This window comes from Protopterus annectens, chromosome 17.part0, assembly GCF_019279795.1.
Source record: "Protopterus annectens isolate FY-2018-M chromosome 17.part0, PAN1.0, whole genome shotgun sequence".
NCBI lineage: Eukaryota > Metazoa > Chordata > Ceratodontiformes > Protopteridae > Protopterus > Protopterus annectens.
In genome coordinates this window covers 96,402,669-96,430,232 of record NC_056751.1, presented here as the reverse complement: position 1 = coordinate 96,430,232, position 27,564 = coordinate 96,402,669, and the positions used below count along the sequence as shown (strand labels likewise).

The window sequence follows — 27,564 nt, the reverse complement described above, 5'->3', positions numbered from 1 at the left end:
GAGTGTCCCCTTGGGAGCCATTTCATGACAGCACATGATTCTGATCCTGATTCTCTTAGGGGTTGTAACCGGATCCTAAAACTCCTACATGTCTGGAAAAATTGCAAGTTGGTATAGGTGAATGTGTGTCCTTAAAAAATAAAAAAAGAAACCTTCTTGATTTTAAAGTATGGTACTTTGGAGCCTCAGGGACTCAATAAGGAATGTAATTGTAAATATGTGATTTAAATTGTATGCTTAATTGATTAATTGTCTTGTGCAATATGCTGTATTTAAGTAAAGAGTGTTTTGTAGTGTTTTTACTCTTGGAAGGCTGTGCAAGCTGAGGCACTAAGTGTTTCATTAAAATTGCTTACTTCTTGGATCAATGGTCTTGGTGGTATTTTAAAAGCCTACCGTTCATGCTAAGTCTGTTTTCATTGTGAGACCATATTGTTTTGTTTAGCAAATGGCTATCAGTGTCTGTGCTATAAAATTTGAAATAAAAACTTTAAATAACTCTAATCATTGTAGGAATAAAAAAGTATGTACAATGACAGGTCTGAACAGTGTTTACAGTAACTGTAATATGACACTGGAATGGCTGGGGGTGGGGGCTGATCAGTTACCCTGCCTAAGGCCCAATTTGACCATGATCCAGCTCTTTTCCATTTCCTTTCCTTTCTGTGTCATACTAAGAGGATTCCGTGTGATTTCAACTTGGAATGAGTAGTTCTTTTCTACTTTGTCTAGGACTGTGATATCTAATTTTAATAATTTTCTTTTGCATCTGGATCTTAGCCCTCTGCCCCCAAAAAACTAGGCAATAGAGTTCTGATGCTGTCAATGCAAGAAATTGCTTATATTTCATTAAACATGCAACTAATACAATTTTTATAAATAGGTTCACTATTTTTTCCTTCTTGTCCTGGGACATCTTTTATACCAAGGCTGTGGCAGTGCATCCAGCTGCCTCAGTCTTTTGTTGATTATCAAAGACGACCCTGAATATAATTTTGGGACACAGAAGAAATAACCTCATGACATTTTTCAAGTTAATACCTTAGTATGTAAAATATATTAAACATGGTAAAAACTGCAAGAAAAACCAAGCCAAACTAGTTTTCACTGTGATATCTTAAACCTCCTGTAATTGAGGTCCGTGGGATATATATGCAAATGACCTCTTAAGAACATCAATTGTGTCAGCTACATGGCTTCTGAATGTTCCTGACCTTTTTACTTTTTCAGTCTTTATAGTTACATTTAGGCCAACAGAGCCAAAACCCACTAGCTGTGGACATGCATGTCTCGGCCTTTTTAATGACCTTCTCAGCACAGCGTTAAGTGGATAGTTTGGCTACACTTCAGAAGCACAACATCTTTAAACGCAGTTGGTGCCCATAAAGATTAATGAGCCTGCAAAATATCCCAATTAACATCCAAACCAAATGGCAAAAAGGTCACACAAACCATTCAGTAAAAGACTACAAGAAAAATCCAGTCAAACTAGAGTTTTTACAGTGTGATACCTTAAACCTCCTGTATTATTTTCTTCATTTTTTTCTAGACTTGCTACTCCCATTATTTGTCTCCTCCTGCCTTGGTCTCCCTTCCTCAAGTTTATTGTTCCTTTGCTCTCTCCCTTCCTCATGTTTACATCTCTTTGCCTAGTACACATGTTAAACCACTTTCAGCCAATATTTGTGTCAGAGTCACCATCAACTTAGTGCACTCATCCCCCTCTAAGTTTAAAAGAAGGTATGTTTTTATTTTCTGTGGACATGTTCAAGTAAATAGATCTATAATTTAGGTAACAGTGAAGTCTGCAGCTGGAACTTGAAACATCTGTCTGAGGGCTATATTTTTACGTAAATTGTTTATACACATTTGCCAGTCCAAAACAAAGAAGTTTATCCACTGTTACTGGTCCATTGTCTTACACCACAGCAGCTCCATTGGTACACTCTCCTTCCAATTGGGCTCCATTGATTGTTTTTAGCAGTCCACTGTCTTCCTTCCTTAAGTTTATTTCTCCTTTGGTCCAGACACTTGTTAAATCACTTTTAGTTCTGAGACAGTATATTATTTTTTCATGAGCTGCAGTCCTGTATTTTTGGGCTTAAATTTGCTTATTGTTTTGGTGGTTTTTGGTAGGGGTTGTAGCCTAGCCTATAGACATAGCAATTCAAAGTCCACAGAAACCACCTTACCATTAGACAATTGTTTAAACACACAGTTGCAGTTTTTAATGCTGTATATCACTATTAGTTTGAATACCTTGATACTGGACTAACAGTGGGGTAATTCATTTAAATTTCAAACTAAATATATAAAAAATAGTGAACATATCTGGTATTAGCTGAATGAGGCACCTGCCTTTGCTCTAAGGCCACTTCACTGATTTGTGATCTTACCATCCTGCTCGGTGTAACCTATGCTTGGGCTCACTCCACTTCCCTTCCCTACCTCCAATTCCCACCCACTTTCACGTAGCCTAAACGTATACATTAAAAGCCACACCCATTTAGACAACTAACTAAATCGCATATTGAACTATATATATATATATATATATATATATATATATATATATATATATATATATATATATATATATATATATATATATATATAAATTTTCTCCTCAGCTATCAATTAACCTTTTACCATACCCTCACTCCCATTCAACCATAGTCTTTCAACACCTACCAATCCTGATAATTCTTTCTTTCCTAACCCATCTGACCTCCCTTCCCAACCAGATCTATTAAAACCATATTCTTCCACCATAAACAATCACTTTTTCAACTACTCAATCTATCACCACAAACAGGGCTATAGCACAGTCCAACATAACTCCACTCTACCCCATCTACTTTAGTCATTACTTCAAATTTAAGATGCAAACTCTACAAACGTTAAAACAAAAAAACACTTCCAAAAACAAGAACTCTATAACCCATACCCCCTCAACATACACCCCCATATCCTTTTAAATTAACATTAGATGGTGACACATACCCCAATCCAAGGCCATCCTCTGCCAACTCCACCACTAAGCCAAGATCTAATACACCTGGATCATCTTGGAAAACATACTCACTGCAAATTTTTTCACCTGAACATCCAAAGCATTGGCAATAAAATAACTGAGTCACATGTATGGATAGCTCAACACTCTCCTGACATAATAATAATTATTAATAATAATTACTACAGAAACTTGGATAAAGCTCCATATTAAAGACTAAGAAATACCTCTACCCAATTACAACACACTAAGAATAAACAGGCAAAACAAAAAAAGCAGGGGTGTAGCCATCTTATATAAAAATATTCTGCGACTTACCCTTTCCCCTCTTCCCCTCCCAACCTTTAGTAATGCAAAAGTCATTAGTGCTTTACTCAAGCTAACCCTCCACAACACCCTATCCATAATGGGAATTTACATACCTCCTGTAAAGAACGCCAGCACTGCTGAAGATTTTTTTTTTCAAATATAATTTTTATTACATTTTCCTCTTTTTTTTTACAAAGAAGAAAGAAAACAGAAATATATAAGAACAGGATACATGAAATAGTTTACAATAAACATAACAACATAGACAGAACATATGCAATCAGTGATCAGGTAAAAATATGCAAAATTAGCTAACAGTTTAATTGTTCACGTTTGATTGTAAGACAAAACCTACTCAGAGTTATGTTAATCTTAATAGAATCTGTCATTGAATTAGTTTCATCAAAATATTATAGCCGACCTAACTTTTGCTATATCTTGTAAGGACTATGTACAGTTGATGTCATCTCTGATGATCAGCATGTTTGCACTTTCTTGACCTTTCCAAATTTAAAATGAGTAAAGGTTATACTAATGTTTATTTTCTTTTTAATTTTTCCTTATTTGTTTGGAATAGTGGTGATGTTGTATTCCCTTGGCTATAGACAGGTTTTACCTTAAGATTTCTATAAGTGTTTTCCAATAACTCTAATAGTAGGATAGTTTTTTTGCATCTATATTACGTAATCGAACTTTAAAAACTTCTAACCTCATATGGTCGACACCATATGAGTGAACTTTTAAAGGTTCAAAAATGTAATAAAAAAAAATAAACCAAAGGAAAAAACTACCTGAACGGTTTAAGAAGGGGGAGAAGCCCCCCCTACACCCCCACACCCCCGCTCTTTAAATATACCAACTCCGAGATCGCACTACAGTGCAGAAAGGGAAATCTTCCTATTCCACACTGTGCAGAGATCTCAGCTGAAACGTCTGAACTTTTAAAAGTTCGATCATATGTTGTCGACCATATGACGTTCAAACTTTTAAAAGTTTGACAACGTGACATAGATCCATTTTTTTGACTTCCTGTGATTAATTTGCTTGCTAATATGTATTTCATAGCCAGTCCTTTAAATTCGTCCCATGTAATTTCAGTTCTATCAAGCCAATTTTAAGCTATGTATGAGTTCATCATTGCACACAATGTTACTATGATGTGTTGTTTTCATGTGAAAAGTTGGTGGGGAATACGTGTAAAATTGCAATTTTCATGACAGGGCAGATTTAGTGTATCCCTTTTTTTCTAATTTAGATCTTAACAAACACCATAATTTATAAACATTTTTGCAGCTCCAGAAAATATGTAATGTATCAGCTATGCTGTTTCGACATGTGGGGCAAAAGGGAGAGAGAGAAGGATTAATTTTTCTTAGAGAAAGTGGTGTATGGTAGGCAGAAACAAGTGCACTCTATAAACATACATTAAATTGCCCTAACCATAATTTCAAGTTTATAGTTATAGAATAGATAGTGGGTGATGCCAGGGGTGGTAATTGGGAAAGTAAGCTGGAGTATAGGGAACTATAATGGCAGATAAAACTTGATGCTGGAAAGCCCCCTGGCTTGAATGATTGCATTAGTATTTCCAGTGCCTTGAAAAATGAGATCAGCTAAATTATAACAATGCTTGGTATATTTTGTAATTAATAAAATCTCTTTGCAACATTTATATATTAGTGAGATTATAATTGTATTAATATCATATGTTTTTAAAAAAATGTGTTTTTGTATTTGTGAAATGATGTATGTAACTGTCACAGTTAATTGAGGCATTACTATTGGCTCATTTGAAAATATGCACCTATATTAGCAGGACTTAGAAGTTATTACATCGTTCTAAGGAAGCCTGACATTTGGTTAGGTGAAAGCGCTTAACTTCTACTTTTGTACCTTGTGGATTTTAACTACTACTGGGGTGTGATACACTTGTGCCAGTGGATTTATTCTTCACATACTGTGAGTATTGGTGACTGTTTTCTACTCTGTCAAAACAGTTTTATTCTGTTGGAGCTGGGCCGAATCAAACGGACTGCACGGGTAATATAATTCTGCTTTGGAAGCTGTGGTGTGCAGTTCTTTTGTATGTTAGGCATTATTGTTAATCATAATTTGGGTATATATTAATTTTTTGAGAGGGTTTAATTTCAAGGTAAGTTCAATTGCAGCAGATTTTTTTTCAGCAGTAATCTTATTTTTTCCCTCCCAATATTTTGAGTATAGAAGCGAATATTGGTATTTAATCCTTGCTATTAATCTATAGGTGTCTGACAGCATTTTTGATCTCAAAAGCAATAGGTTAATAATTTGTTGGTATAGTTGCATATCTTGATTGCCTGTTTTGACATTAGTAGTAACTGTGTTGATCAGGTATAGTATTTGCTTGATAATAGTGTTATAACTTTTATTTACTTCTAATCTTTGCCTTACATTTTCGATTGAAAGGTTTTTGACTTGGTAGAAGTCCCAAACTGTGGAATTTTTAATTTAGTATCTTCTGTGATGTTAGCCCATGTTTTAAACATATAATTTTTAGTCAAATCAGGTTGGGGGTGAGTGAACATGATGCCCAGATATTTCACAGAGTAGATGACTTTTATTTCCGTTTTGGGGAAATAGAATTCCTTCTGTCCTAAAGTATTCAAAGGGAATATAACTGACTTATTTTGGGTCGACTGCATAGTTAGATATTTTAGAAAACTTTTCAATGGAATTTAAGATGTTTTTTAAATCAGTATTTGGGAATTCAAAGTAAATATTAAGATCAGTGAAAACTGTATACTTTATTAGGACTCTAGACATAGTCATAAAGTGATGGTAAGTTCTTTGTGATATTTTAAGGAGGAAAGTTTCAATGTATATATTGAACAGGTATGCTGATGGCAGTATTGTCTAAGGCCCTCACCATGTTTATATATTATTCATCAGGGATGTTAAATTTTTTTTGAGTATCTTGAATAGAAAATCAAGGTTTACTCTGTCAAAAACTTTAGATGCATCTATTGATAGTACATAACTGGGGCATTTATCTTTTGCTTTTAAACCAATTGAATCAATGGTGAGTGTGTTGTCCCATACTTGTCTGTTCTTCATAAAGCCTAGTTGTTCAGAAGATATAATGAAAGGTAGATTTTTTTGATTCTGCTAGCTAAGACTGTTGATAGAATTTTAATATCAATATTTATGTGTGCTATCGGTCTGTAATTGTTTGGGTTTACTGCATCTGAGTTGGGATTTGGTATGAGTATAGTTTTTGAGTTGTTTATATACAGGTCCTTCATTCCAAACTTTATTATGTATTTGTATACTTTCAACAGTATTGCAGGTATTAGGTTCTTAAAAGTCTTGTAGAACTCCGCCACATACCCATCTAGCCCTGGTGCTTTACCTGGTTTCAGCTTATTTATAGCAGCAGTGATTTCCTCTACAGTTATAGGGACTTTAAGATTGTTTATTTGTGTTTTGTTTATTACTGGAAATTGCAATTCTTCAGTGAATTGATAGAACAATAATTCAGTGTACTGAGCATGTGGGACGTATAGTTTTTGATAAATCTCTTCAAACGCCACTATAATCTCTTTGCCCGTAACTAGAGTTTTGTTATTGTAATTTAGTTGCTTTATTTTGGTAGGGGGATTTTTTTATGTTTATGATTCTTGCCAATACTTTTAAAGGGGTTTGGGCCCATTCTGCATATTTGGGGAGAAGCTTAAGTTCAGTGAAAGAATAGTGTTGCGCTTGAATTTCATGTAGTTGTCCTCGTAGGGTAGTCATTTGACTTTCAAGTTCTGGTGAATGTTTAATTTGTATTTCTAACTATACTTTTTATTTTAGATTCTATTGTTTAAACTTTTTCCTTATTTAATTTTTTATAGAGAGCGGCTTTTTGGATTAATATTCCCCTGATAATGGCTTTTTTCGCTTCCCATTGGACATCGTATGGTATATATGTTACCTCTAGGTTATTTTTAGCTTAGGTAAGAATGTCAATGATTTCCTGTGCGACTTCCTTTTTTCTTTAATAAGATAGTGTTTAGAGCCCAATTTGCTGGTATTTGGGGTCTTTGTGTGGAGTTAGCCATCTTTATTGAAATGTTTATTTTTGCATGATCTCATATTGTTCTGGGTTCACTATTGTAGGTATATTGTAGGTAACTGCATTATTTAGTAAAGTTTCAGAGATTAAAAATATGTCTACTCTGGACCAAGACTTATGTTCAGCTATTAATGTAGTAAGTTACACAGGTTGCTTGCTTTCTTTATTAGTTCTATCAAGATCTGGGTTAATTATCATATTCCAGTCACCTCCTATCATGTATAAGTAGTTAGGAAAACTCTCTAGAATTTTGTAGATCTCATATAGGTAGGTCAATTGATGCAAACATGGGGCATATACATTTAGGATTAAGAAAGGTTTTTTAAACATAGGCAGTTCACAAGTAAAATGACACCATCTACCATTTTTGGGTTGTAGCTACTCTTCATTCTAGTGCCATCAAATGTTTTTTTTTAACTATTGTAGCAACTCCCCTAGAAGCTGTAGGGTCTATATTATATCCTCGAATGCTTAAAAAAGCAAACACTGACTGATCAAACTTACTTTCGCAAAACTGCAAAATATCGAAGCAGCAGAAACTCAAATTTTTTCCTAGGGAAAGAATTCGGTTGTCTGTTTCTGTTGCTTCGGTATTTTCAGTGTTATGGTGGAAAGTTACCGGTTGGATTCAGGTAAGTGTGCGATTGTGTGGATGTGAGTGTTAGGGTGATTTAGGTGAGTTAAGGTTAGGGCTCAGGTTAGGTGTGTGTGCGATTGAGTGGACATGAGGGTTAGGGCGGATTTAAGTGAGTTAGGGTTAGGGAGCGGGTGAGGTGAGTGTGCGATATTGACGGACCTTATGGTTAGGGTTTGGGTTAAGGTAAGTGGGTAGTTAGTGGTGTGTGCATAGTTTAGTGTAGGGTTAGGTATCAGATTTTAGGTGTATGTGTCTGGATTTCTGTTTGTTTGGTGTGCTTGTGTTGTGTGTATGTGTTTTGGATCAGCGATATTTTTCCCTGGGAAAAAAATCGCTGATCTGACAGTTCGAGATTGTAAGCTTTCGCTTACATTAGGTCGATCAATCAGCGTTCGCTTTTTTAAGCGTTCGATGATATAATATAGACCCAAAGCTGTACTGTCACCATCAGCTACAATATGTTTCACCCATTTTTTTTTTTGTATCTTTCTCCCATTGTTCTTTCAACAAGTGTTTCTTGAACGAAAGTTATCTCTGCCTTAGATTTAAAAATTAAATGCATTAATAGATTCTTCTTTTTCTTATTTTGTAGGCCCTTCACATTCCATGAATCTGTATAAATCATCTAAGAGAGTTATCAACACAGGGGTGATTTTTTGAGCTAATAGATATAGGGATATATGTATCTTTAGATTTTTCTTAGAGTTTTTGCTGCAGGTCAAGGATATGAACATAAGTGTGACATCACTCCCTTTCAGACCCCCTCCCTGTGCTTACCTACACTAGCCCACTAACTGAAAGAGAGATAAGTAAAACATTTACAACTATAGCACAAAAAGTTTCTGTCATTCTAAGTCCCAGCAAAATTACAGCAACACTTAACAGCTTGTTCAAAACCAATACACAGGTAATAACAAAAATATGGTTACTAACCCTTTCTTCGTTTGAAAGTATTTAGTTTGAGCGTTCTGCAGAATGCCTTTAACTAACTTGAAATAACTAACTTTGTAAGAAACATTTAAATAGTGTATTTCAAATGGCATACCATAACATTTCTTTCTTACTCAAAACAAACAAGTGTATAAACACATTGAAAAAAAAAGAAAACGTTATAGTTTTGACAGTTTATTTTGCATGCTCCTTATTTTGATGACTTCAACACAGTCCTTCTTTTAATATACATCAGTTCTTGATTGTTAGGACAATATTATCAGTATGGATTGGTAAGAATCTTATATTCCTATTTATCCATTATGTAACTCATAAACAGCTATCAGCCAGAGTATTAATCAGACAATAATATCTAGAGTCATTTATAGTCTCTGCTGATCTAGACTGATATACTTGTTGTTTGCAGATGTATAATATTGAAAAATATAATATTGAAAAAACAGACCCAACTACATAATTTATAAGGACTAATAAGGACTAACTATTTGTTACTACAACAACATCTGACCTAGAAGCTTATTTATTTTTCCAGTTTGTATTATTTAGGAAAACACTATATTTTCAATAGATGTTTAGACTGCTGCAATTTAATTCTAAGTTGGATTTACCTTTCGATCACCGTTGACATGAAATTCTTTATTGTTTTGGTATTTAGGATACAGTTCCAAAGGTTTCAGATATGTAAAAGCTTTACATTCATTTTCTTTTGGCAAATGCGGTTTCACAGAGAAATTTTGGCCTTAGAGAGACGCCATAGATGTTACTTTGACCTCAGTTTGCTTACTTTTCCTGGTTTGTGGTTGCAAGGGATTCTGGGAGTTCGTAGGTCTTTCGCAGCAGTGTGGGGGTGCTCCTACGCCTGGATTTAGAACGTTGAAATGGGATGCAAGGGATTTAACTACAAGGAAGGTAATTTAAGTAATTTACCTTGTCGTTTAGTTTAATTTAGCAGATATAGGAGGTTTAGGTGGTTAGGTACTTTGTATTAGGTGTGTTATTGTAGAAAGACTCCTGTTAATTTGTTTGGTAATTCTTTAAATGCTTTAAGAAAAGCTGTTTTTGTTTCTTCGTTGTATTTTGCTGCATAATTTAAGCCAGTGCATTGAAAATGTAGAGTTGCTGGGTATTTCACTTGAAATCTTATATTTTTGTTTACTAGGTAAGTGCAGTAAGGTGACAGAACATGTCTTAGTTGCTTGATTTGTAGAGGCAGGTCTTGAGCAAACGATATCTTGCAGCCTTTCCATGTGATGTATTTTCTTTTTTTTTTTTGCAGCTTGAATTACTGCTTGGGCATGCGCAGCATTCAGAATCCTTACATATATTTGTCTAGGGGCATCCAGGGTTTGAGATTTTCTTAAAGCTCAATGTGTTCTTTCAATAGCAATTGTTTGAGCTAGTTCTTTGTTTTCAAGAAGAAGGTCAAATATTTATTTTGCTAAGGTAATTAGCTGTGACTGTTCGTACTTTTCTGGGATGCCTCAAATCAATACATTATTTCTTCTTGCTCTAGCTTCTAAATCAATCAGTTTTTGTTGTATTTCTTTGAGCTTTCAGTAATGGAGGTAGTTTTCTGTATTTCTTCTGTCTTTGTCTCGTTGTAAAGTATTCTAGCCTTATTTTTATCTAGTCTGGTCAATATTTGATCTAAGTTGTTTCCAAACGCTGTGAGTTTTGAACAGAAAGATTATATTTCTGTTTGCAGAGGTATCAAGGCTGCTTTTAATTCATCCATATCAATGGGTTGTTCATTTTTTGGTTTCAGTGGATGCTTTGTAGCGTCTGCTTGTATTTTGGTAGTTTTCTGTCTCTTAGTGCTAAGCCACGGTGGTGCAGCAGTAGCGTTGTCGCCTCACAGCAAGAGGTTCTCCCGTTCGATTCTCGGCTGGAGCGCCTTCTGTGTGGAGTCTGCATGTCCTCCCTGTGCTGTGTGGAGTCTGCATGTCCTCCCCATGGTCGAGTAGCATTCGAAAGACATGCGTGAATGGGCATGCCTTCGCTGAAGGCTGGGCATCGAGCTGGCACCTCGGCACCATAAAAATCTACTGCCAATCATTAGCGGACCTGAGTTCCGCTGTGACTTCCCCTAACCGGGAAAAGCCGAAGGAAAACCTCTGTCTCTTAGTGCTAATTTCTTTCTCAGGAGATGCAATTAAAGATATTCTTGTCTTTGATGTGTGTTTCTATTTGTTCCATTCTTCCTATGTTGTGTGAAACTTTCTTCTTTTCTTCTTTATATATAGCTATCTCTTGTTAATTGTAGCCCCAAGCACATGTACAGGAGACAATACTTAGTTACCTCCCTGATCCAAGGTATGTATATCTTTTCTTTATTTCAGAAGTAGAAAATAAGATTCTTTTGGTTTGGGAGATGGTTTGGTTTTCGCAGGAGATGCTTTTTTATAGATTTTTACAGCAGCTGTAGCTTTTGATGAGGTTAGATTTGTAGCTGGTGTTTGGAGCAGGCTGAAGTATGTGCTATATAGCTGGTGGCCATCTTAGCCGCACATCTGCTGAAGAATTTCTATCATGAGTCATCTCTAATATCTTACAAGATAAAGTAATATTAGGAGATTTCAATATTGACTAGCTGGCTGTCAATTGCAATGATCCTCAAAATGCTACCATTCTCTATGGCTTCACCCATCTGATTACCTCTCCCACTCTCTACATAACACCAACAAAAGTTCATTACTTGAATGGATACTCACCTCCTCCCCTACAAACTTATTCTCCTATGCCTCTCTCTCTCTGTCTCTTTCTCTCTCTCTCTAATGCTTTTAAGTGACCACCTTCCTACCTTTGTCATTAGAGCTCAAAACCACACCCCCAAAACACACCATTTTAATGAAGTGCACAGTCTCTCCTACTTCCAAAAAGAAACATTTCTCCAGCCAGAGCCTACAACTTTGTAACTGGCAACATCTAAAGGATCTTTCCTTAGATGCTGCTGTCACAGAATTCTTCAAAACCTTCTTTAATATTCTAAACAGTTTAGCCCCCCTCAGAACAAAACACGTAAAAGCCATACCAGCCCCATGGTTGACCAGAGCCACAAAACATCTAAAAAACTTCCAGGCAAGGAATTCTTGGATCAAAAATTAAACACAAAACAACATACAAATATTTTGGCAACTCAAAAACCACACTAAATACCAAATTAAAATAGAATGAAAAAACTACTGCACTAACCTACAGTCCAAATACCTTAAAAACTGGTCAACTATTAACAAAATCCTTAAACCAGGGCATGCCACTTAACCCAACCCCATACTGGCAACAACACAGAAAACATTCTCACTCTCTTTATTATGCTCTTCAGAAACTCAGTCATATCCCTAATCAAGCACCGCAGCTCTCCTACCAGCCCTTAAAACTCTTAAAACTATAAACTTAAAACCCATATCCTACCAATCGACAGTCTCCCTGCCAAATAACTAAAAATGACTGCCCCATTTCCATACTCAGAAACTGCTCTATCACAGAAGCATATGTATCAACACTATGAAAAAATGGTATGTCCTACTACTACACAAAGGAGGAAACATCAAACTTACTAACTACTGCCCTATTGCTATCCTGTCCACCTTATCTAAAATTCTTGAAAAATGCATTCAATCACTGCTCTCCCAACACTTTATCAAAAGTACCTCCTCTCCCACTTACAACATGGCTTCCACCCCCATCATAGCACTACTACAGCTCTTCTGCATTTCACTCTTACTCTAAACACCCATAGGAATGAAGGAAGACAAGTATCTACCATCCTTCTAGATGTTTCCAAAGTCTTCAACATAGTCTCACACCCCATCTTCCTACAAAAAGTCTCAGGTCTAGGATTCAATGACACCTGTACCACATGGTTTTACAGCTAACCTGTTAACAAATTACAAGCCATAAAATGACAAAAGCATTTCCTCTTTACTTGCCAGTCTTCATAGGCATTCCTCCAAGCGTCCATTCTTGGTCACATTCTTTTCAACATTTTTCATTAATAAACTCCCAGATGCCTCCAAGTCAGCCATAATAATTCAGAACACTGACAACTCCACCCTCATAAGTAGTGCTCGAAACCTTAATGGCCTGCGCCAAATCACTCAAGAATCCTTTTTTCCATTGTACCCTGGTTAACTGACTCACAGCTTTTTCTTAACCCCCTCTTCCAAAAAAAAAAAAACAAAAAACAAACTTATTCTTTTTATCCAAAGAAATATGAAATTATCCCACATACTACGCTGCTTGGCATCTACATTGACAATAGCTGAAAATTTGACTACCACATCCAACATGCATTAGATAAAACTCATCAGATATTTGGTTACCTAAATACAGTCAAAAATGTCCTCACTTGCCAAACAAGAAAACACTTAGCCTCTACCTTACTACTCCCAGAACTTCTCTGCTCAGCCCTTATTTTCACCAAATTATAAGTCTTGCAGCTCTCAAAGCTCTTGCAGTACATCAACCACAAAAATCCCACTACTGCCTAGCACTCATATAACTAAAATGGCTCGAACTACTGCATTTACTATCTTACTCTCAACTTCTGACCATACCTCTCAACCTGAGTGCAAGAAATCTGAACAAAGCCCAACAAAGTGGGGGGACAAAGGCCCAAAAATAGGGACATATTTTAAACATTGCTCTTATAAACTTATAAAATTGCTGGAGTAACAAGGCTTGTTTTAACATACATTTTTTTCTTAAGGATTTGAAGTCTGAAACTCAAATGTATGTCATTATTTAGTTACTGCAATCCTCAGATCATCCCACTATTTGCCAGAAAACCATACATTTAATGGGGAACAGTAAAAAAATATAAGCCGAATATCTGGACCTTCTGTGAAAATCTGGACAGTTGAGCAGTATGCTTGTGAGTACCTCATCTATAAATCTACAAACTGTCCATCTCTGTCAACTGTAATCCAGCCATACAAACCAAGCAAACCCCTAGCTCATCCCAAATAATGTTCCTCCATGTCACTAAATCCAGCAAATGAACAGGTGACAGTTTATTCTCAAACTAGGGAACCAAAGCATGGAATACCATACCTCTCGCTCAAAAATAGAACAACATCGCAAACATTTAAAAACAGAAGCTAAAGTCACAACTGCAGAATCTCTGACTTTGCCCCCGTACTAACTTTGGATAAGTAGTCCTGGATTTAACCATAACTGCACATTTCTTCCTAGCCTTCAGCTACTTCCCTCTCATCACAATCTTTCTCCTCTATACTGCCACCCACTCACCATAACTGACTACAACTCCACCACTTTCTCCCTCACTTCATCCTTCTTACATTCACCTAAAGAAGCATTAATTTCCTCTCCATCTCCTGCTTCACAGTTTCAATCACTTCATGTCACTCTCCTTCTTCAGTCAACAAAACCAACTACTGACTAGCATAAAAAAAGAAAAGAAAAAAAGAAAAAAAAACTAAAGCATTAAAGGATGCAGCTTTTCTGTAACTTTGTCTGTTTTATGTCTATTATGAAACTGCTTACAGATGTATACAACGCCACCGGTCCAATGAAATTTATGTCTGTATATACAAAATACTGTAGTCCTAACACATGCTGTTTTAGGCGCTGCCACTCTTCTTCAACTCCACCTATTTCCTCCTCTTCTTGAGGTGCTAGAGCCCTGAGTAATTCCTTGAACTGCTGTACTTTCTCTCCAGTCACCTTCCAGGTCTTCAGCCTTCAGTCTTCTCTGTTGACCTTAGAGCCTTCTCTGACCACTGCTTGCAGCTGATTCTGGCAACTACTGGTTTATGCTGTGAACCGACTGTTTCACTGGGGATGACTTTGCAATCATGGATTCTACCCCAGTGCCTTTTCCTTACTAGGAGGAAGTCTACCTGAGTTGCATGTTGGCTACTCTTGTATGTAATGCTGTGACTGTCTCTATTTCTGAACCATGAAGCCATTTGCCAGACAGAAGTCTAGAATGGCTTCTCCTTCTTTATTCCTATTGCTCCACCCATGTGGACCCAGGCAGTCCTCATATCCTGTTCTGTCTGTCCCAGTATGTGCATTCAGGTCACCCATTATCAACACCAATTAATGTTGTCCTGCTTTATCTAGTAGGTCCTGCAACTGCTGTCTGAATGCACTCTTTTCCTCACTATCATAACCCTCCTGTGGGGCATAGGCTGAGATTATGAATACTGTCCTATCATTACACTGGCGTCTGATTGCCATGAGTCTGTCATTAATTCTGATGATATCCCTCACTGACTTCTGAAGCCTCTGTCTCACCACAATTTCTACACCATTTCTAACCTGTCCACCACCTGAGTAGTAGAGTCTGGATCCCAAGCCAAGTGGTTTTGTTGCACTGCCCTTCCATCTCATCTCTTGGATACATAGGATGTCCAGCCTCCTCCGTATCATCATGTCATCCACTTCTAAGCTGCGTCCTGTCAGTGAACCTACATTAAGTGTAGCAATTCTTAGTTCATGTTTGGCAGGTTGGTTGGTTTTATGTCCAGCTTTCACTCAACAGAGCTATCCCAGGTAACCCAGGCTGGGCAACTAGACACCGGCCAGCCAGTAGCCTACTGACCCAGGGCTGCTGGGCTTTTATGGCGGGCACACACTGGCCAAAAGGGGCACATATACCCCTCCCCCCGTTAGCATGGGTCCCTGGCGTGGGTCAGAGAGTAGGCCGGGTCCTCAACCCACTTATCACCAGTAACTACCCATGCCCATTTTTTGGCGACAGTCAGCATGACCGAATCACCTAGAGCCATATTTTACACCGAGTGGCTAGCCCTGCCACGGCGCACAGTTTGTGATCCGTGTTCTCCTATCTTGAGGATACTGCGCACTACAATAGATGCCCAAAGCGGTTGGTCTTTTTACTACTCTTCCCCCCATTGGGCACCATGTAGAGCCTAAAAACAGCATGTGTTAGGACTACAGAAAAGGTATGTGGCCGAGCCAGGTATGGAAATAAGGTACATAAGGAAAGCTGGTGGTGGAATGCAGAAGTGCAAGAAGTAATCAAAAGAAAGAAGGGGTGCAGGAAGAAGTGGGAGATTGAAAAGACTGACCAAGCTAGGAAGGACTACTGGTTGGCTAACAAAGAAACTAAGAAAGAAGTTGCAATAGCAAAGAATACGGCATTAGAGGCACTCTATCAGCTTCTGGAAAGTGACTCAGTAAGGGGCACAAAGAAACTATACCAGGTTGCAAGGCAAAGACAGAAAGATAAAGAAGATAGTCAGACACTCTTCATAAGGGAAATACACACCACAACAGCCAGTACTTCACCAGTAAGATATTCTTTATTGCTTCAACAATCTGGTACCTCGGCAGTTCGCCTTCAAGGATCACAGTTTACTTGATCAAGGTACAACAATTATATACCATTTGATCAATCAATTAAACAATTACAAATTTAATTCAGTATAAAGAAAAAGACTTCATATTAAAGTGACCTCTACACATACAGATAATTTTTAACTATAAATACATTATTATGTATATTTATATGCATATTCATAATGAATTCAGCTGTGAAAAAAATATTAATATTAATAAAATTAATCAATAAATAAACACATAAATAAATAAGAATAAATCAATAAATATAATATGACATTTTTAAGTATTTTAAATATTTATTTTAAATATATATAAATATTTTATTTCATTATTATTTTAAATGCCCAATTCCTGATTCAAACCATAAGGTTTTAATGTATTAAATTTCAGTATCATTCTAGTTTCCAACTCTAATAATTTATTTATGAGATCATCTCCCCCTGAAATGAAAGGTTTCCCTAAGATACTAAATTTTAGACTATCAGCACAACCATCATGAGTGTCAATAAAATGTTTAGCAACTGGACTGGATAAGTTTGACCTTCTTATATCCTTCAGATGTTCCAAAATCCTGATTCTAACCATCCTTTTAGTTTGTCCTATGTACCAAATATCGGTACAAGAGCAACCCAAAATATACACTACACTAGTGGACTTACAATTGAAAAAATGCTTAGAAATGTGACATCTATTATTAATGGATGTCACATTAATAACCCTATTACACACACTGCATGAACCACATGCAAAAGTGCCTACCTTGGCAGAAATGGGCCTATCATAATGTAATAAATTGTTATTTAATATTTCCTTTAAGTTTTTTCCTCTCTTAAAGGAAAAAGTAACATTATGTGGAAATAGCTCACCTATAGTATCATCTTCACTAACTAAATACCAAATTTTTTTAACCAATAAAATCAGTATTTTGGAAAAAGCAATAAATTTAGTAACAAAAAACAATTTCTCTACATTATCTTTCATATTAACTGAATATTTGGCATTAACCCCTACATTGGGTACTGCCAAGATCTTATCCATTATACCATCACGACATCTTAATAAATGGTCATAATCATACCCTCTTTCCAATAACCTCAGAAGGACTTGACACAATTCCTTGTCTATCTCCTCATTTCTACTAGTATGATCTCGAATTCTTTTGAATTCCCCATGTGGTAAAGCATTTAATAAATGTGGGGGATGCATGCTGGTAGCATACAAAAACATATTTACAGATGTTTGTTTTCTAAATGGTCTGAATTCTATTTTGTTTTCTTTTTCAAATAAGGTCAAATCAAGAAAATTAATTTCACTTCTATTAGCCTCATAAGAAAACGATAAATTATGTTCATTATTATTTAACATCTCAAAAAAATCTAAAAATTCAGACATATCTCCCCTACAGATGAAAATTAAATCATCGATAAAACGCTTATACAAAACCACATTGTTCTTAAAGAAATCAGTAGAATAAATAAACTTTTTTTCAAAAGAATCCATATAAATGATAGCATAAGATGGTGCATACGCTGCACCCATTGCAGTGCCTTTCACTTGTAAAAAATATTCAGTATTGAAAAGAAAATAACTGTGGGTTAAGCAAAATTCCAATAAATTAATCAAGAAGCTAGTTCTAGGTCCTTCACCTAGCATGTTACATATGGACTCAAGTCCCCATTTAATATCAATATTAGTGTATAGGAACTTGAAGTCAATAGTGACCCAATAGTAGTCATAACTACAAACAATATCAGAAATCTTATTCATAAGTTCCTGTGTGTTCGAGATATGAGCTGTTACCCTATTCAAATATGCCTTTAGTTGAAAATCCAAAAAAAGATTAACATTTTCCAAAAAAGAACCCACCCCAGATATAATGGGCCTACCAGGAGGCTCTGCAAAATTTTTGTGGATCTTAGGCAATGCATATATAATAGGTGCATTTGGTTTACGTATATACAATTTCTTAACATCAGCTTGTGTAAAAAAACCTAAACATTCACCTTTTTCCAATAAAAATAACAGCTCCTCATTAAATGACTCTATAGGATCACTTTCCAGCTTCTTATATTCTTTACAATTCAATAACAATTTATTCACCATGTTATAATAATCTATTTTATCCATGATGACCCAATTTCCACCCTTGTCAGCACATTTGAAAAAGAAATCATTTTTAAACTTCTTTAAATCTTTTAAAGCCAGCCATTCCTCTTTATTCAAAAGCACTTTTTTTCTTTACAAAAATTCCTAAAGGATATTTCTATCTCTTTAAAAAGAACTTTCTGAAAAGTGGAAATGGCAGGCACAGAAATATACGGTGTAAACGTGTTATTGATGTTTTTAAATGCAGGCATCGCTAATTTACCATAACCAGTAAAGAAGCTAACATTTTCAACATTTTCAACATTTAACATGTCAACACTAGGGTTTAATTCATCACATTCATAATTATAAATGGATAAATTTAATAAACTCTCATCCATTTCAGAATCACTTAAAGATTCATACTCTTGGTTAGAAACAGAAGTGAGCACTTTTTGTTCATCCTTTCTTGCAAAGTAAACCCTGAACAATAACTTCCTAATGAAGCATTTAACTTCAAAATAAACATCAGCTAACGAAGGGAAGAAAGTCGGAACAAACGTACTTCCCTTATATAAAACCTTTAGCATATCATTGCTCTTCATAAGGGATTCCAGCAACAACCTGCTTACCAGCCCACAGGACATCAAAGGCAGATGGAAGGAGTATTTCCAGCAGCTTCTGAATGAAGAAAACCCCACAGAAGTGGTACTGCCCCAGAAACAGCCTAGAATGAGAGTAGAAGAGGAGCCCAGCTTAGAAGAAGTAAGAGCAGCACTAAGGAAAATGAAGTCAGGGAAAGCAGCAGGCTCAGATGAGGTCACAGCAGATATGATAAAGATGCTGGGTGAGCTAGGGGAGAAATGGCTCCTGAGGGTACTAATTGCAATGTGGAGAGAAAGGCGTATTCTAGATGACTGGAGAATAAGCATACTCGTGCCAGTGTACAAGAACAAAGGGGACATCCACAACTGTGGACAGTACAGAGGCATCAAACTCTTGCCACACTGCATGAAAGTTCTGGAGAGGGTGATTGATAAACGGATATGCAGAATAGTAGAATGTAAGATGTGAGATGAACAGTTCGGATTCAGATCAGGATGCAGCACAACTGACCCGATGTTTGCATTGAGACAGACACTTGAGAAGAAACTAGAGAAGAGGAGGGAGTCAAACTGGGCTTTCCTAGACTTGGAGAAAGCATATGACAAGGTCCCAAGAAAGCTGATCTGGGCAGTACTGCGGTGAAGTCCCAGAAACATTGGTAGAATTAGTACAGGCTATGTACAAAGACCCAGTGACTGAAATACAAACAGTGTTTGGCCTCACTGAGGGGTTCCCAGTGGGAGTGGGTGTACACCAGGGTTCAGCTCTGAGCCCACTGCTGTTCATACTGGTAATGGACTACATCAGCAAACAGGTTGGAGGGGTCAGAGCAACAAAGCTGCTGTATGCAGGCGATGTGGCAGTACAGGCAGACTCTGATCTAGAACTTCAGCAAAGGATAGGAGAATGGAATGCAAATCTGAAGGCACATGGGATGAAACTAAGCACAGATAAGACAGTGGTAATGGCAGCAGATTGGGGAAATCAGAAGAAGCTGAGAATAGAGATAGATGGGAAGATAGTGGAACAGGTAAACAGCTTCAAGTATCTGGGAGGGGTGGTTGAGGAGAAGGGTAGTCTGAATGAAGAGGTCAAAGCTAGAATCAGAGGGGCTGCAGCCAACTGGCATAGAGTATCAGGTGTAGTATACGACAGAAGAATGCCAAAGAAGCTGAAAAGTAAGATGTACAAGACAGTGGTGCGACCAGTACTACTGTATGGTACAGAATCCTGGGCAGTAAAGGCAGAACAGTTGAAGAAGCTAGAGTTGATGGAAATGAAGTGCCTGAGAAAGGTGGTAGGATGCTCACTGCGGGACAGGCTAAGAAATGAGGACATAAGAGCAGAAGCCAAAGTATCTCCAATTGCAGAAAAGATCAAAGAAAACAGATTACAATGGTATGGGCACATGTGTAGAAAAGCAGAAGACAATCTGGTGAGGGAGATTTGGGACAGACAGGAAGAAGGTAAGAGGAAACGAGGGCGTCCAGCAAAGAGGTGGATGGATTGTGTGAAAGAAGATCTGTGACAGGCATGAGTGTTGAAGAAGGCAGGAGAGTGGCATTGAATCGAGAGAGTTGGCGACAGTTAATACGATACCCCGACCCCATGTAAATGGGAAAAAGGGGATGATGATGATGATACAAAATACTACTAGTACACTGAAATGTATGCCTGTATATAAACAATGCTACTGGTCCACTGAAATTTATATCTGCATAGTGAAATGTGCTCATAATCTTCCTTTGCTCAAACCAATAATCTGTATCTGTGCCTCACTGCATTATCTGCAATGACTCCATCACTATGTAGACTTTTCAAAGTACTACTGAATGAGTTTTCTATGCAATGCATAAACTTACACAAAATGTCTTTATTCACAAGACTTTGTATACACATTGTAAAATGTTATTTTTTCTGCACTCTTCATTAAACTATGTATACACCTTTAAAGTGTTAGTTTTCTACACTGTTTATAAATCTTTATTTAATATGTATCGTTTGGAGCTTTTCTCCCCAGACCTCCACTGAAAAGGTGACTCTGTGTCCAGCCACACTTTCCTGGACAACAAATGTAACAACTAAACAAATAAATATCAGGCTTCTTTTCTGTCACCTACAATATGTCAGGACAGACATCAGTTATACTAGTTTTGCAGGATTTAATGGAGGCTGGAAAATGTTTTTGTCCATTTTAAAATATTTTTCCAACAATAGAAAAGTTAACTTGAAAACTAAATGCAGACATGTAATGGAAAACATCACAATAAGCAATAACTTTATTCCAGTCCAAAAATAATTTGTGCTGTAAGATACACATTTTTTCAGAAACTACAACAAATGGAAATGTAAAGTGACCTGTACAAACACTTCTGTATGCATCAACACAGAAAATAAACTGAATGGGAACATGCTTCTATTTAACAATAACACTGTGAGCTGAATTCAGTAAAGTACTACAAAGTAAGCTGTGATGATGGTGCTGCGGTAGCGTTGTCGCCTCACAGTAAGACGTTGTCCTGCTCTATTCTCAGCTAAAGCGTCTTCTGTGTGGAGACATGCGTGAATGGGCGTATCTTTGTTGAAGGTTGTGCATCAGGCCTGGCAAGTCGGTACGTAAAAATCTACTGCCAATCATTAGCGGACCGGAGTTCCACTGTGGTGACCCCTAACCGGAAAAAGCTGAAAGATACAACAACTACTACAAAGTGTAAATGGTGGTGTACATGTTACGGTACTTTTCTCCAATTCAGCAACCACACTTACATGGTGCCATGAAGGACTGACCACACAGCCATAGTAAATGTTAATGAGGCATTCTGGGGGAGAGGTATGTGTTAATTATCCATATTCTCTCTCTCCAGAACCACCACCAGAAAGCCATCTACACAGCTGAGAGATCAAGGAGGTGCTCAGCCATAATGGCACTGACAACAAAATGGTGAATAGGGCACAAGGGGATACACTGGACACTAGAGATTCAACTTTAAAGTACTGTACAAGCCCCAACATTACTATGGGGACTGATGGGTTGAGGGGAAACACTACAAAACCAGAGCTTAATAGACATGTGCTATAATGGGAGTAAAGTGTTACAGGTTTGGGGGGAACCACAGGAGGGTAAAAAGGGTATGGACAGGTACAGGGTGTGTGTGTATATATGTAAGTGTTCATGTCTATGTACTTGTGAGAGACAGAGTAACTGTGGGAATTCCATTACCTACATGAGTAGCAAGTTGCTACCGTGATGCGCAGATCAGCCATGATCTGCACTGCGGCAGTAAATGTGATTCAAAAAACATGTAAATTAGCTGATAATGAAGTCTTGCCTCTTCATGGATAGCATGTTTCTGAATTATAAATGGGCACATCATGGTAAAACAGCCTTACGTCTCTTACTAGGACCTGTAATTGTGTGTGTGTGTGTGTGTGTGTGTGTGTGTGTGTGTGTGTGTGTGTGTGTGTGTGTGTGTAGGGGGAGGAATAGGTACATTCCATGGGAAGGTTGGCTTTCTTGTAACTCTGACCAAACAGGTCTTATCTAACAAACAATTACTTAACAGAAAAGAACATATTATTATGCCTCTACAATAAAGAGGATATTAATGCTAAACAACAAATTCTTACTAGTGCAACTGATATGAAAGTCTAATAGATAGTTGAGCTATTTCATACCTGTTCCTAAAGGAACAATAGCCACTGCTGGGTGTGGGCAGCTCAGTTTGATTCGAATTTCCTCCAATACACTAAGAACCCATCCAACGGTGCCATCACCACCACATACTATTATACGGAAGTATGAAACTTGATGGAACACATGAAATCTAAAGAGAAAAATGAAAAAAAATCAATAACCATTTATTTTGAAAATGGTAATTCAAACTTTCACATGATGTCTTGCAGATCATTTATATGCCCAGCCACAGCAATCCCAGTCTCTGAACCATGCAACACAGTGGGACTCTACAGGTAATATCATATTGTCAAATTCTGTTTGAAAATTTACAACCATTTTTTTCTCATATTTTTGTCTGACACTCTGTATATCTTGTTACCCATCTAATGCCCCTAACACGGATATGCACCTTACCTGGATTCCCTGACTTAAATCATGGTTTGGGTACCCTAATCATTGGTTTGTTGGCAGATTTTTAAGACTCTACTGGCTAGCTAGAGGATATGGACAGTGGAGTGACTTACTGAGTTAGCACCATGGAGATGGTTTTATAAATATATTTGGCTTTGAGTAAACAAGAACATGCAGTCATATGAAGGCATTCAGTTACTCTCTCACCACCAAAAAATATATATATGTGACTGGTGCTAATGATGAAATCTCTAGCTTTTATCCTGCTACCAGTCACCCTCTGTGCTCTCTCCATTCCAGGGAAGCTTGTCTGTAGGATGCATCATTCTTGCCCATCACCAGCCTCATTAACTCTTGGTCCCTTCTAAAATCCAGTTTATAAACAGCAGAGATTATTTATACAGGAAGCTTCGCTTTAAAGTTATGTTTCAAAACCAAGTATTCATCCTGCAAAATCTATGTAACAAAAAACAAAAATGGCCATGGATTAGTACTCCTCAAAGTTCGAGCAGATCTTTTCATTGACAGGCAAAAGGAGGCCAAATCATCCATAACGAGACTTATGTGAGACCATGTAATCAAAGTTTAACACAACTGTAGTAACACATTCTCTTCAGAAAAAAAGAAAATGAGACTCTCGCACTCTCATGTACACAACTCTCAACAGATGATTCAGAAACCGACTTTAAAATGACTTTCAGATTGCCAAACGAAAACAGTCCTTGAACCAAATAAGGAATCAGATGCAAAAACCAAGGAATACAAGAAAAAGAAACATCATCTGGTTCCACACAGCAGTGAAAATCAATATGTCCTTTATTGTAGTAGGTAAGCACTTTATCGGAATAACATCCGCTTCATCAGACCAACAAAGATAGAATAGCAGTTACATTTTTAAACATTAAAACATCCAATCAAAAATCAGATAAAATGTGCATCATAGCTAAAAGCCATGTGATAAAATACATCTGTAGAATATATCGATTGTTAAAAAATTGAATGAAACAGACTAAATGAACAATATGTACTTAAAACTGGTAACAAATACAATAGTAAAAAATAATAAAAGATGGACTATTGAAACATATATGATAAAATATTAAAAGAGAGATCAATGCTTTCATGGCCGTGCTTTAAGTAAGGGTTTCAGGGAAACTCTGTTGTTTAAACCAGGAGGTTTATCAGCTTGAAAGCGCAAAATCCATTTCTGTTCACTAGATTCTGTTCTATTACTTATGTCATCTCCTCTCTTGGTACTATGCAGAATCTCTAGTGCCATAAAGCTAAATTTATATTCTTTACCCTCTTTATCTACATGTAGTGATAGTGCGCTTGTTTCTTTAACATTCCTGATATCCCTAAGGTGTTCAAGTATTCTATCCTTAAACACCCTGTTCATTTTCCCTATGTAAAATGAGAAGCAGGTAGTACAATAGCAAAAATGGACAACATTTTTTGTTCGACAATCTGCATAAAAAGCAGTATCTATCTTAAAACCCAAAGTGGGATGTGTGAAATGATTACCAATATGTATATGTGTACAGGCCATACAATTTCTACACATATATGTACCAAGTCTTTTAGATATTATAGTTGATTTAGTATTAAAGGATCAATAACAGAGCTGACTCTTAAGTGATCTATTATTTCTAAAAGCAAAATCTGGCTGTGTGCCATTGGGTTCAACTTATGTACAGTAGACAGAATATCCCAGGTCTTTTTAATAATATCACATGCTACATGCACATTACTGGCTTTCAGAGTAACCCGGGAGCACCACTAATTTTATACAGTACTTATTTAAGGCTTACAAATGCATTTAAAAAATGGAAAGCACATCTCAAAAATGACGAGTGCATTATTTAGTTTCACCAATTTCTTTTCTTTCAGATACTTTCAATGCACCACTGTATCAAAGTATGTTTACATTTTGGGAATTGACTTTTCGGGTGCCTTCCTGCTGCTTAACTTCTTACTTCCACTGGAGGTTGTGTCCTAACTTGAAATGACTACATCATCTCACAGCCATCTCCAAAACTGTGTTACTGAGAAGTAGTAAAAAAAAAATGTTGGCACAGAGTCATCTTTTCAATGTCAGCACATACTAGATTTAAGTCTTCAAATCAGTCTTATAGGATGCAGTAAATAAAGTATGTATTTATGGTATATTATGCAAGTAACTTATAGCAACTCAGTTAACTGATTAAACTACACTCTTACTTGTGGATATTCAGAAATGTTTAGGACTTCTGCAGAGGGTTATGCATCATGACCTAGCATGTTACTGTTTTCATTAGTCAAAATGAATATGGCTAGATCTGCATCTTAAATATATTTCTGCTGCAAAAACATATTTGAAATGTATATCTAGCCACGTTCCATTAGACTAGTTAAAAAAACAAACAAACAAAAAAACTAAAATGCTTTTCAAAATGCATAAATAAATAAATCAGTTTTCATGTGGAATAAAGCAGGCCAACAGACTTATTTTATACTGATAAATGATTGTTTTTTTCAGTGCTGACAAAAACAAGATGGGGAAAAGTTCAAGAATTTGGATAGGCTGAACAAACAGGCAACAAGCTGGCAGCGGCAGGAAAAGGATCTGGGGGGTGTTCATCACACATGAACCGGACCAATGAGACCAGCCTGTCTGGGTAGTGGTAGGACCAAACAAAAGAGTGGGGTGCACTCTCAGGGAACAGAATCAGAGAGGTAACACATTCATATGTACTTACTAGGCTTTTGATCTGTGAGAATCTTAAGAAGCCTATCCTTACATTCCCATGGTAGTTTGTAACCCTTACATTTTGTATCCAAACAATGCTAAGGTGAGCAGAACAAGGGTATGTTGGGACATTAACTTATTGCCCCTATCCATGAGGGACACAGGTTCTAAACTTGGAGAGAATGTGTGGTTTTCTGTCCACATGTCCAAACTACATTTGAACGCAGTAAGAGAAGAACTTTGCTTTATGTGAAGTGAATGCAGTAAGAGAAGGACTTTGCTTTATGTGAAGTGAAAACCTGTTCCACAGAAGCAGTATTCTCTGTGATACAAGCATATCTCTTTCACATGTTCTATTTATGTTGTAAAAGAGATTGAGATCTCAAGCATGTGTTCATGGTACCATTGGACTTGCAAATATGTAATATGTCTGACCGGATAGGGTCTGCTGAGGTTCCATTATGTGAGGCAGAGGTTCTGCTGAGGCACCATACCTGAGGCAGAGGTTGCCTCATAGTAGCCTGAATAATACAGAAAAGACAGACATGGCTTTGAGGTGCTCTGCATAGTTTTTGTGATTTAGGCCCTCAATTTCTTTTTTTAAATGAAAAATCACTGCAGTTGTACCAGTTGTGACAAGCATTTGGACAGATACATACTGAAAGGGGCACTGTATTCAACAACAGGCCTAATGAGAGCCAAGTTCAGTAAAATAACTACATTCCTGTACCTGGACACCATACCTTTAGATATACTCTATATAATGAAAAAGGTCTTCCTTACAACAGTGGCTACATGATGAGCAAAGGACAGTTCATTGTCAACACAGAATCCCAGATCCCTGACTAATGGATCAACTTTCAGTGGTACATTGTCAATGTGACAGTTACAAGGGAAATTATGCTTGCCAAAGTATATAATTAGAAATTTACTGGCATTTTAGTTTTAGTCCACAGTTTTGACACCAGCTACTTATTTGGGAAAGGCCCTCTTGGAGCATCTTGGTATCCTCTGGGAAGTTTATGATAATACCAAGTTTACGGTCATCTGCAGATGTGGTCACTCACAAACTCTTAACATTTGCTTTGACCTCTGAGAAATAAATGTCAAAGAGAAGTGGAACAAGGATTGAGCACTAGGATACATTGCCAGTGACATACAGAGCTGCTCACTCAAAGTTTTGGAGTTCCATTTGTGAGCCAATTTACTATCCAACAAGTTACATACTGATTTACATTTAGCTGGGAGATTTTATCTTTGATACCAGAGTGTGGGATGGTGTCAAACACTTTTGCAAGGTGCAGATCTGTCCTCATCCATTGCTCCAGTCACCTTCTTTAAGAAGTTGACTAGGTTAAGTAGGCAGAATCTACCCCTGACAAACTGAACTGTCATGGGTCGAGAGTTTGTAGGTTACCTATGCCCCTATTTATAAGTTCCATAATGATCCTTTCCATAGCCAAACAGATGAGGCTTATGGGTCTATAATTACTGGATCTGTTGATGTCCCACCTTTGTGCAAAGGGATGACTGTTGCTGTCCTCCATTTATCCAGTGTGAAGCCTGTTTAGAGGCCGATACTGAATGACCTCTGTAGGCGGTCTGACAAGGCATGTTTCGGGCTGAGGAGAAGGCAGCCCAGTATGTTATCTGGGATCTATATTACAACGACGAACTAAAACAAGTTAGAACGTTGTAATATCAAACCATAAATTCTGAA

At 37.0% G+C, this 27,564-nt stretch overlaps 1 protein-coding gene across 1 annotated transcript in view; it reads right to left on the bottom strand.

The window, feature by feature from the left end:
- The window catches only part of DGKQ (diacylglycerol kinase theta), a 2,194,335-nt gene that overhangs the window by 303,869 nt on the left and 1,862,902 nt on the right, over positions 1-27,564 (bottom strand). Inside the window, exon 17 of the mRNA XM_044059107.1 lies at positions 22,705-22,853. Within this exon, the coding sequence (XP_043915042.1) occupies positions 22,705-22,853 (149 nt within the window). The remainder of the gene's footprint in view (positions 1-22,704; positions 22,854-27,564) is intronic.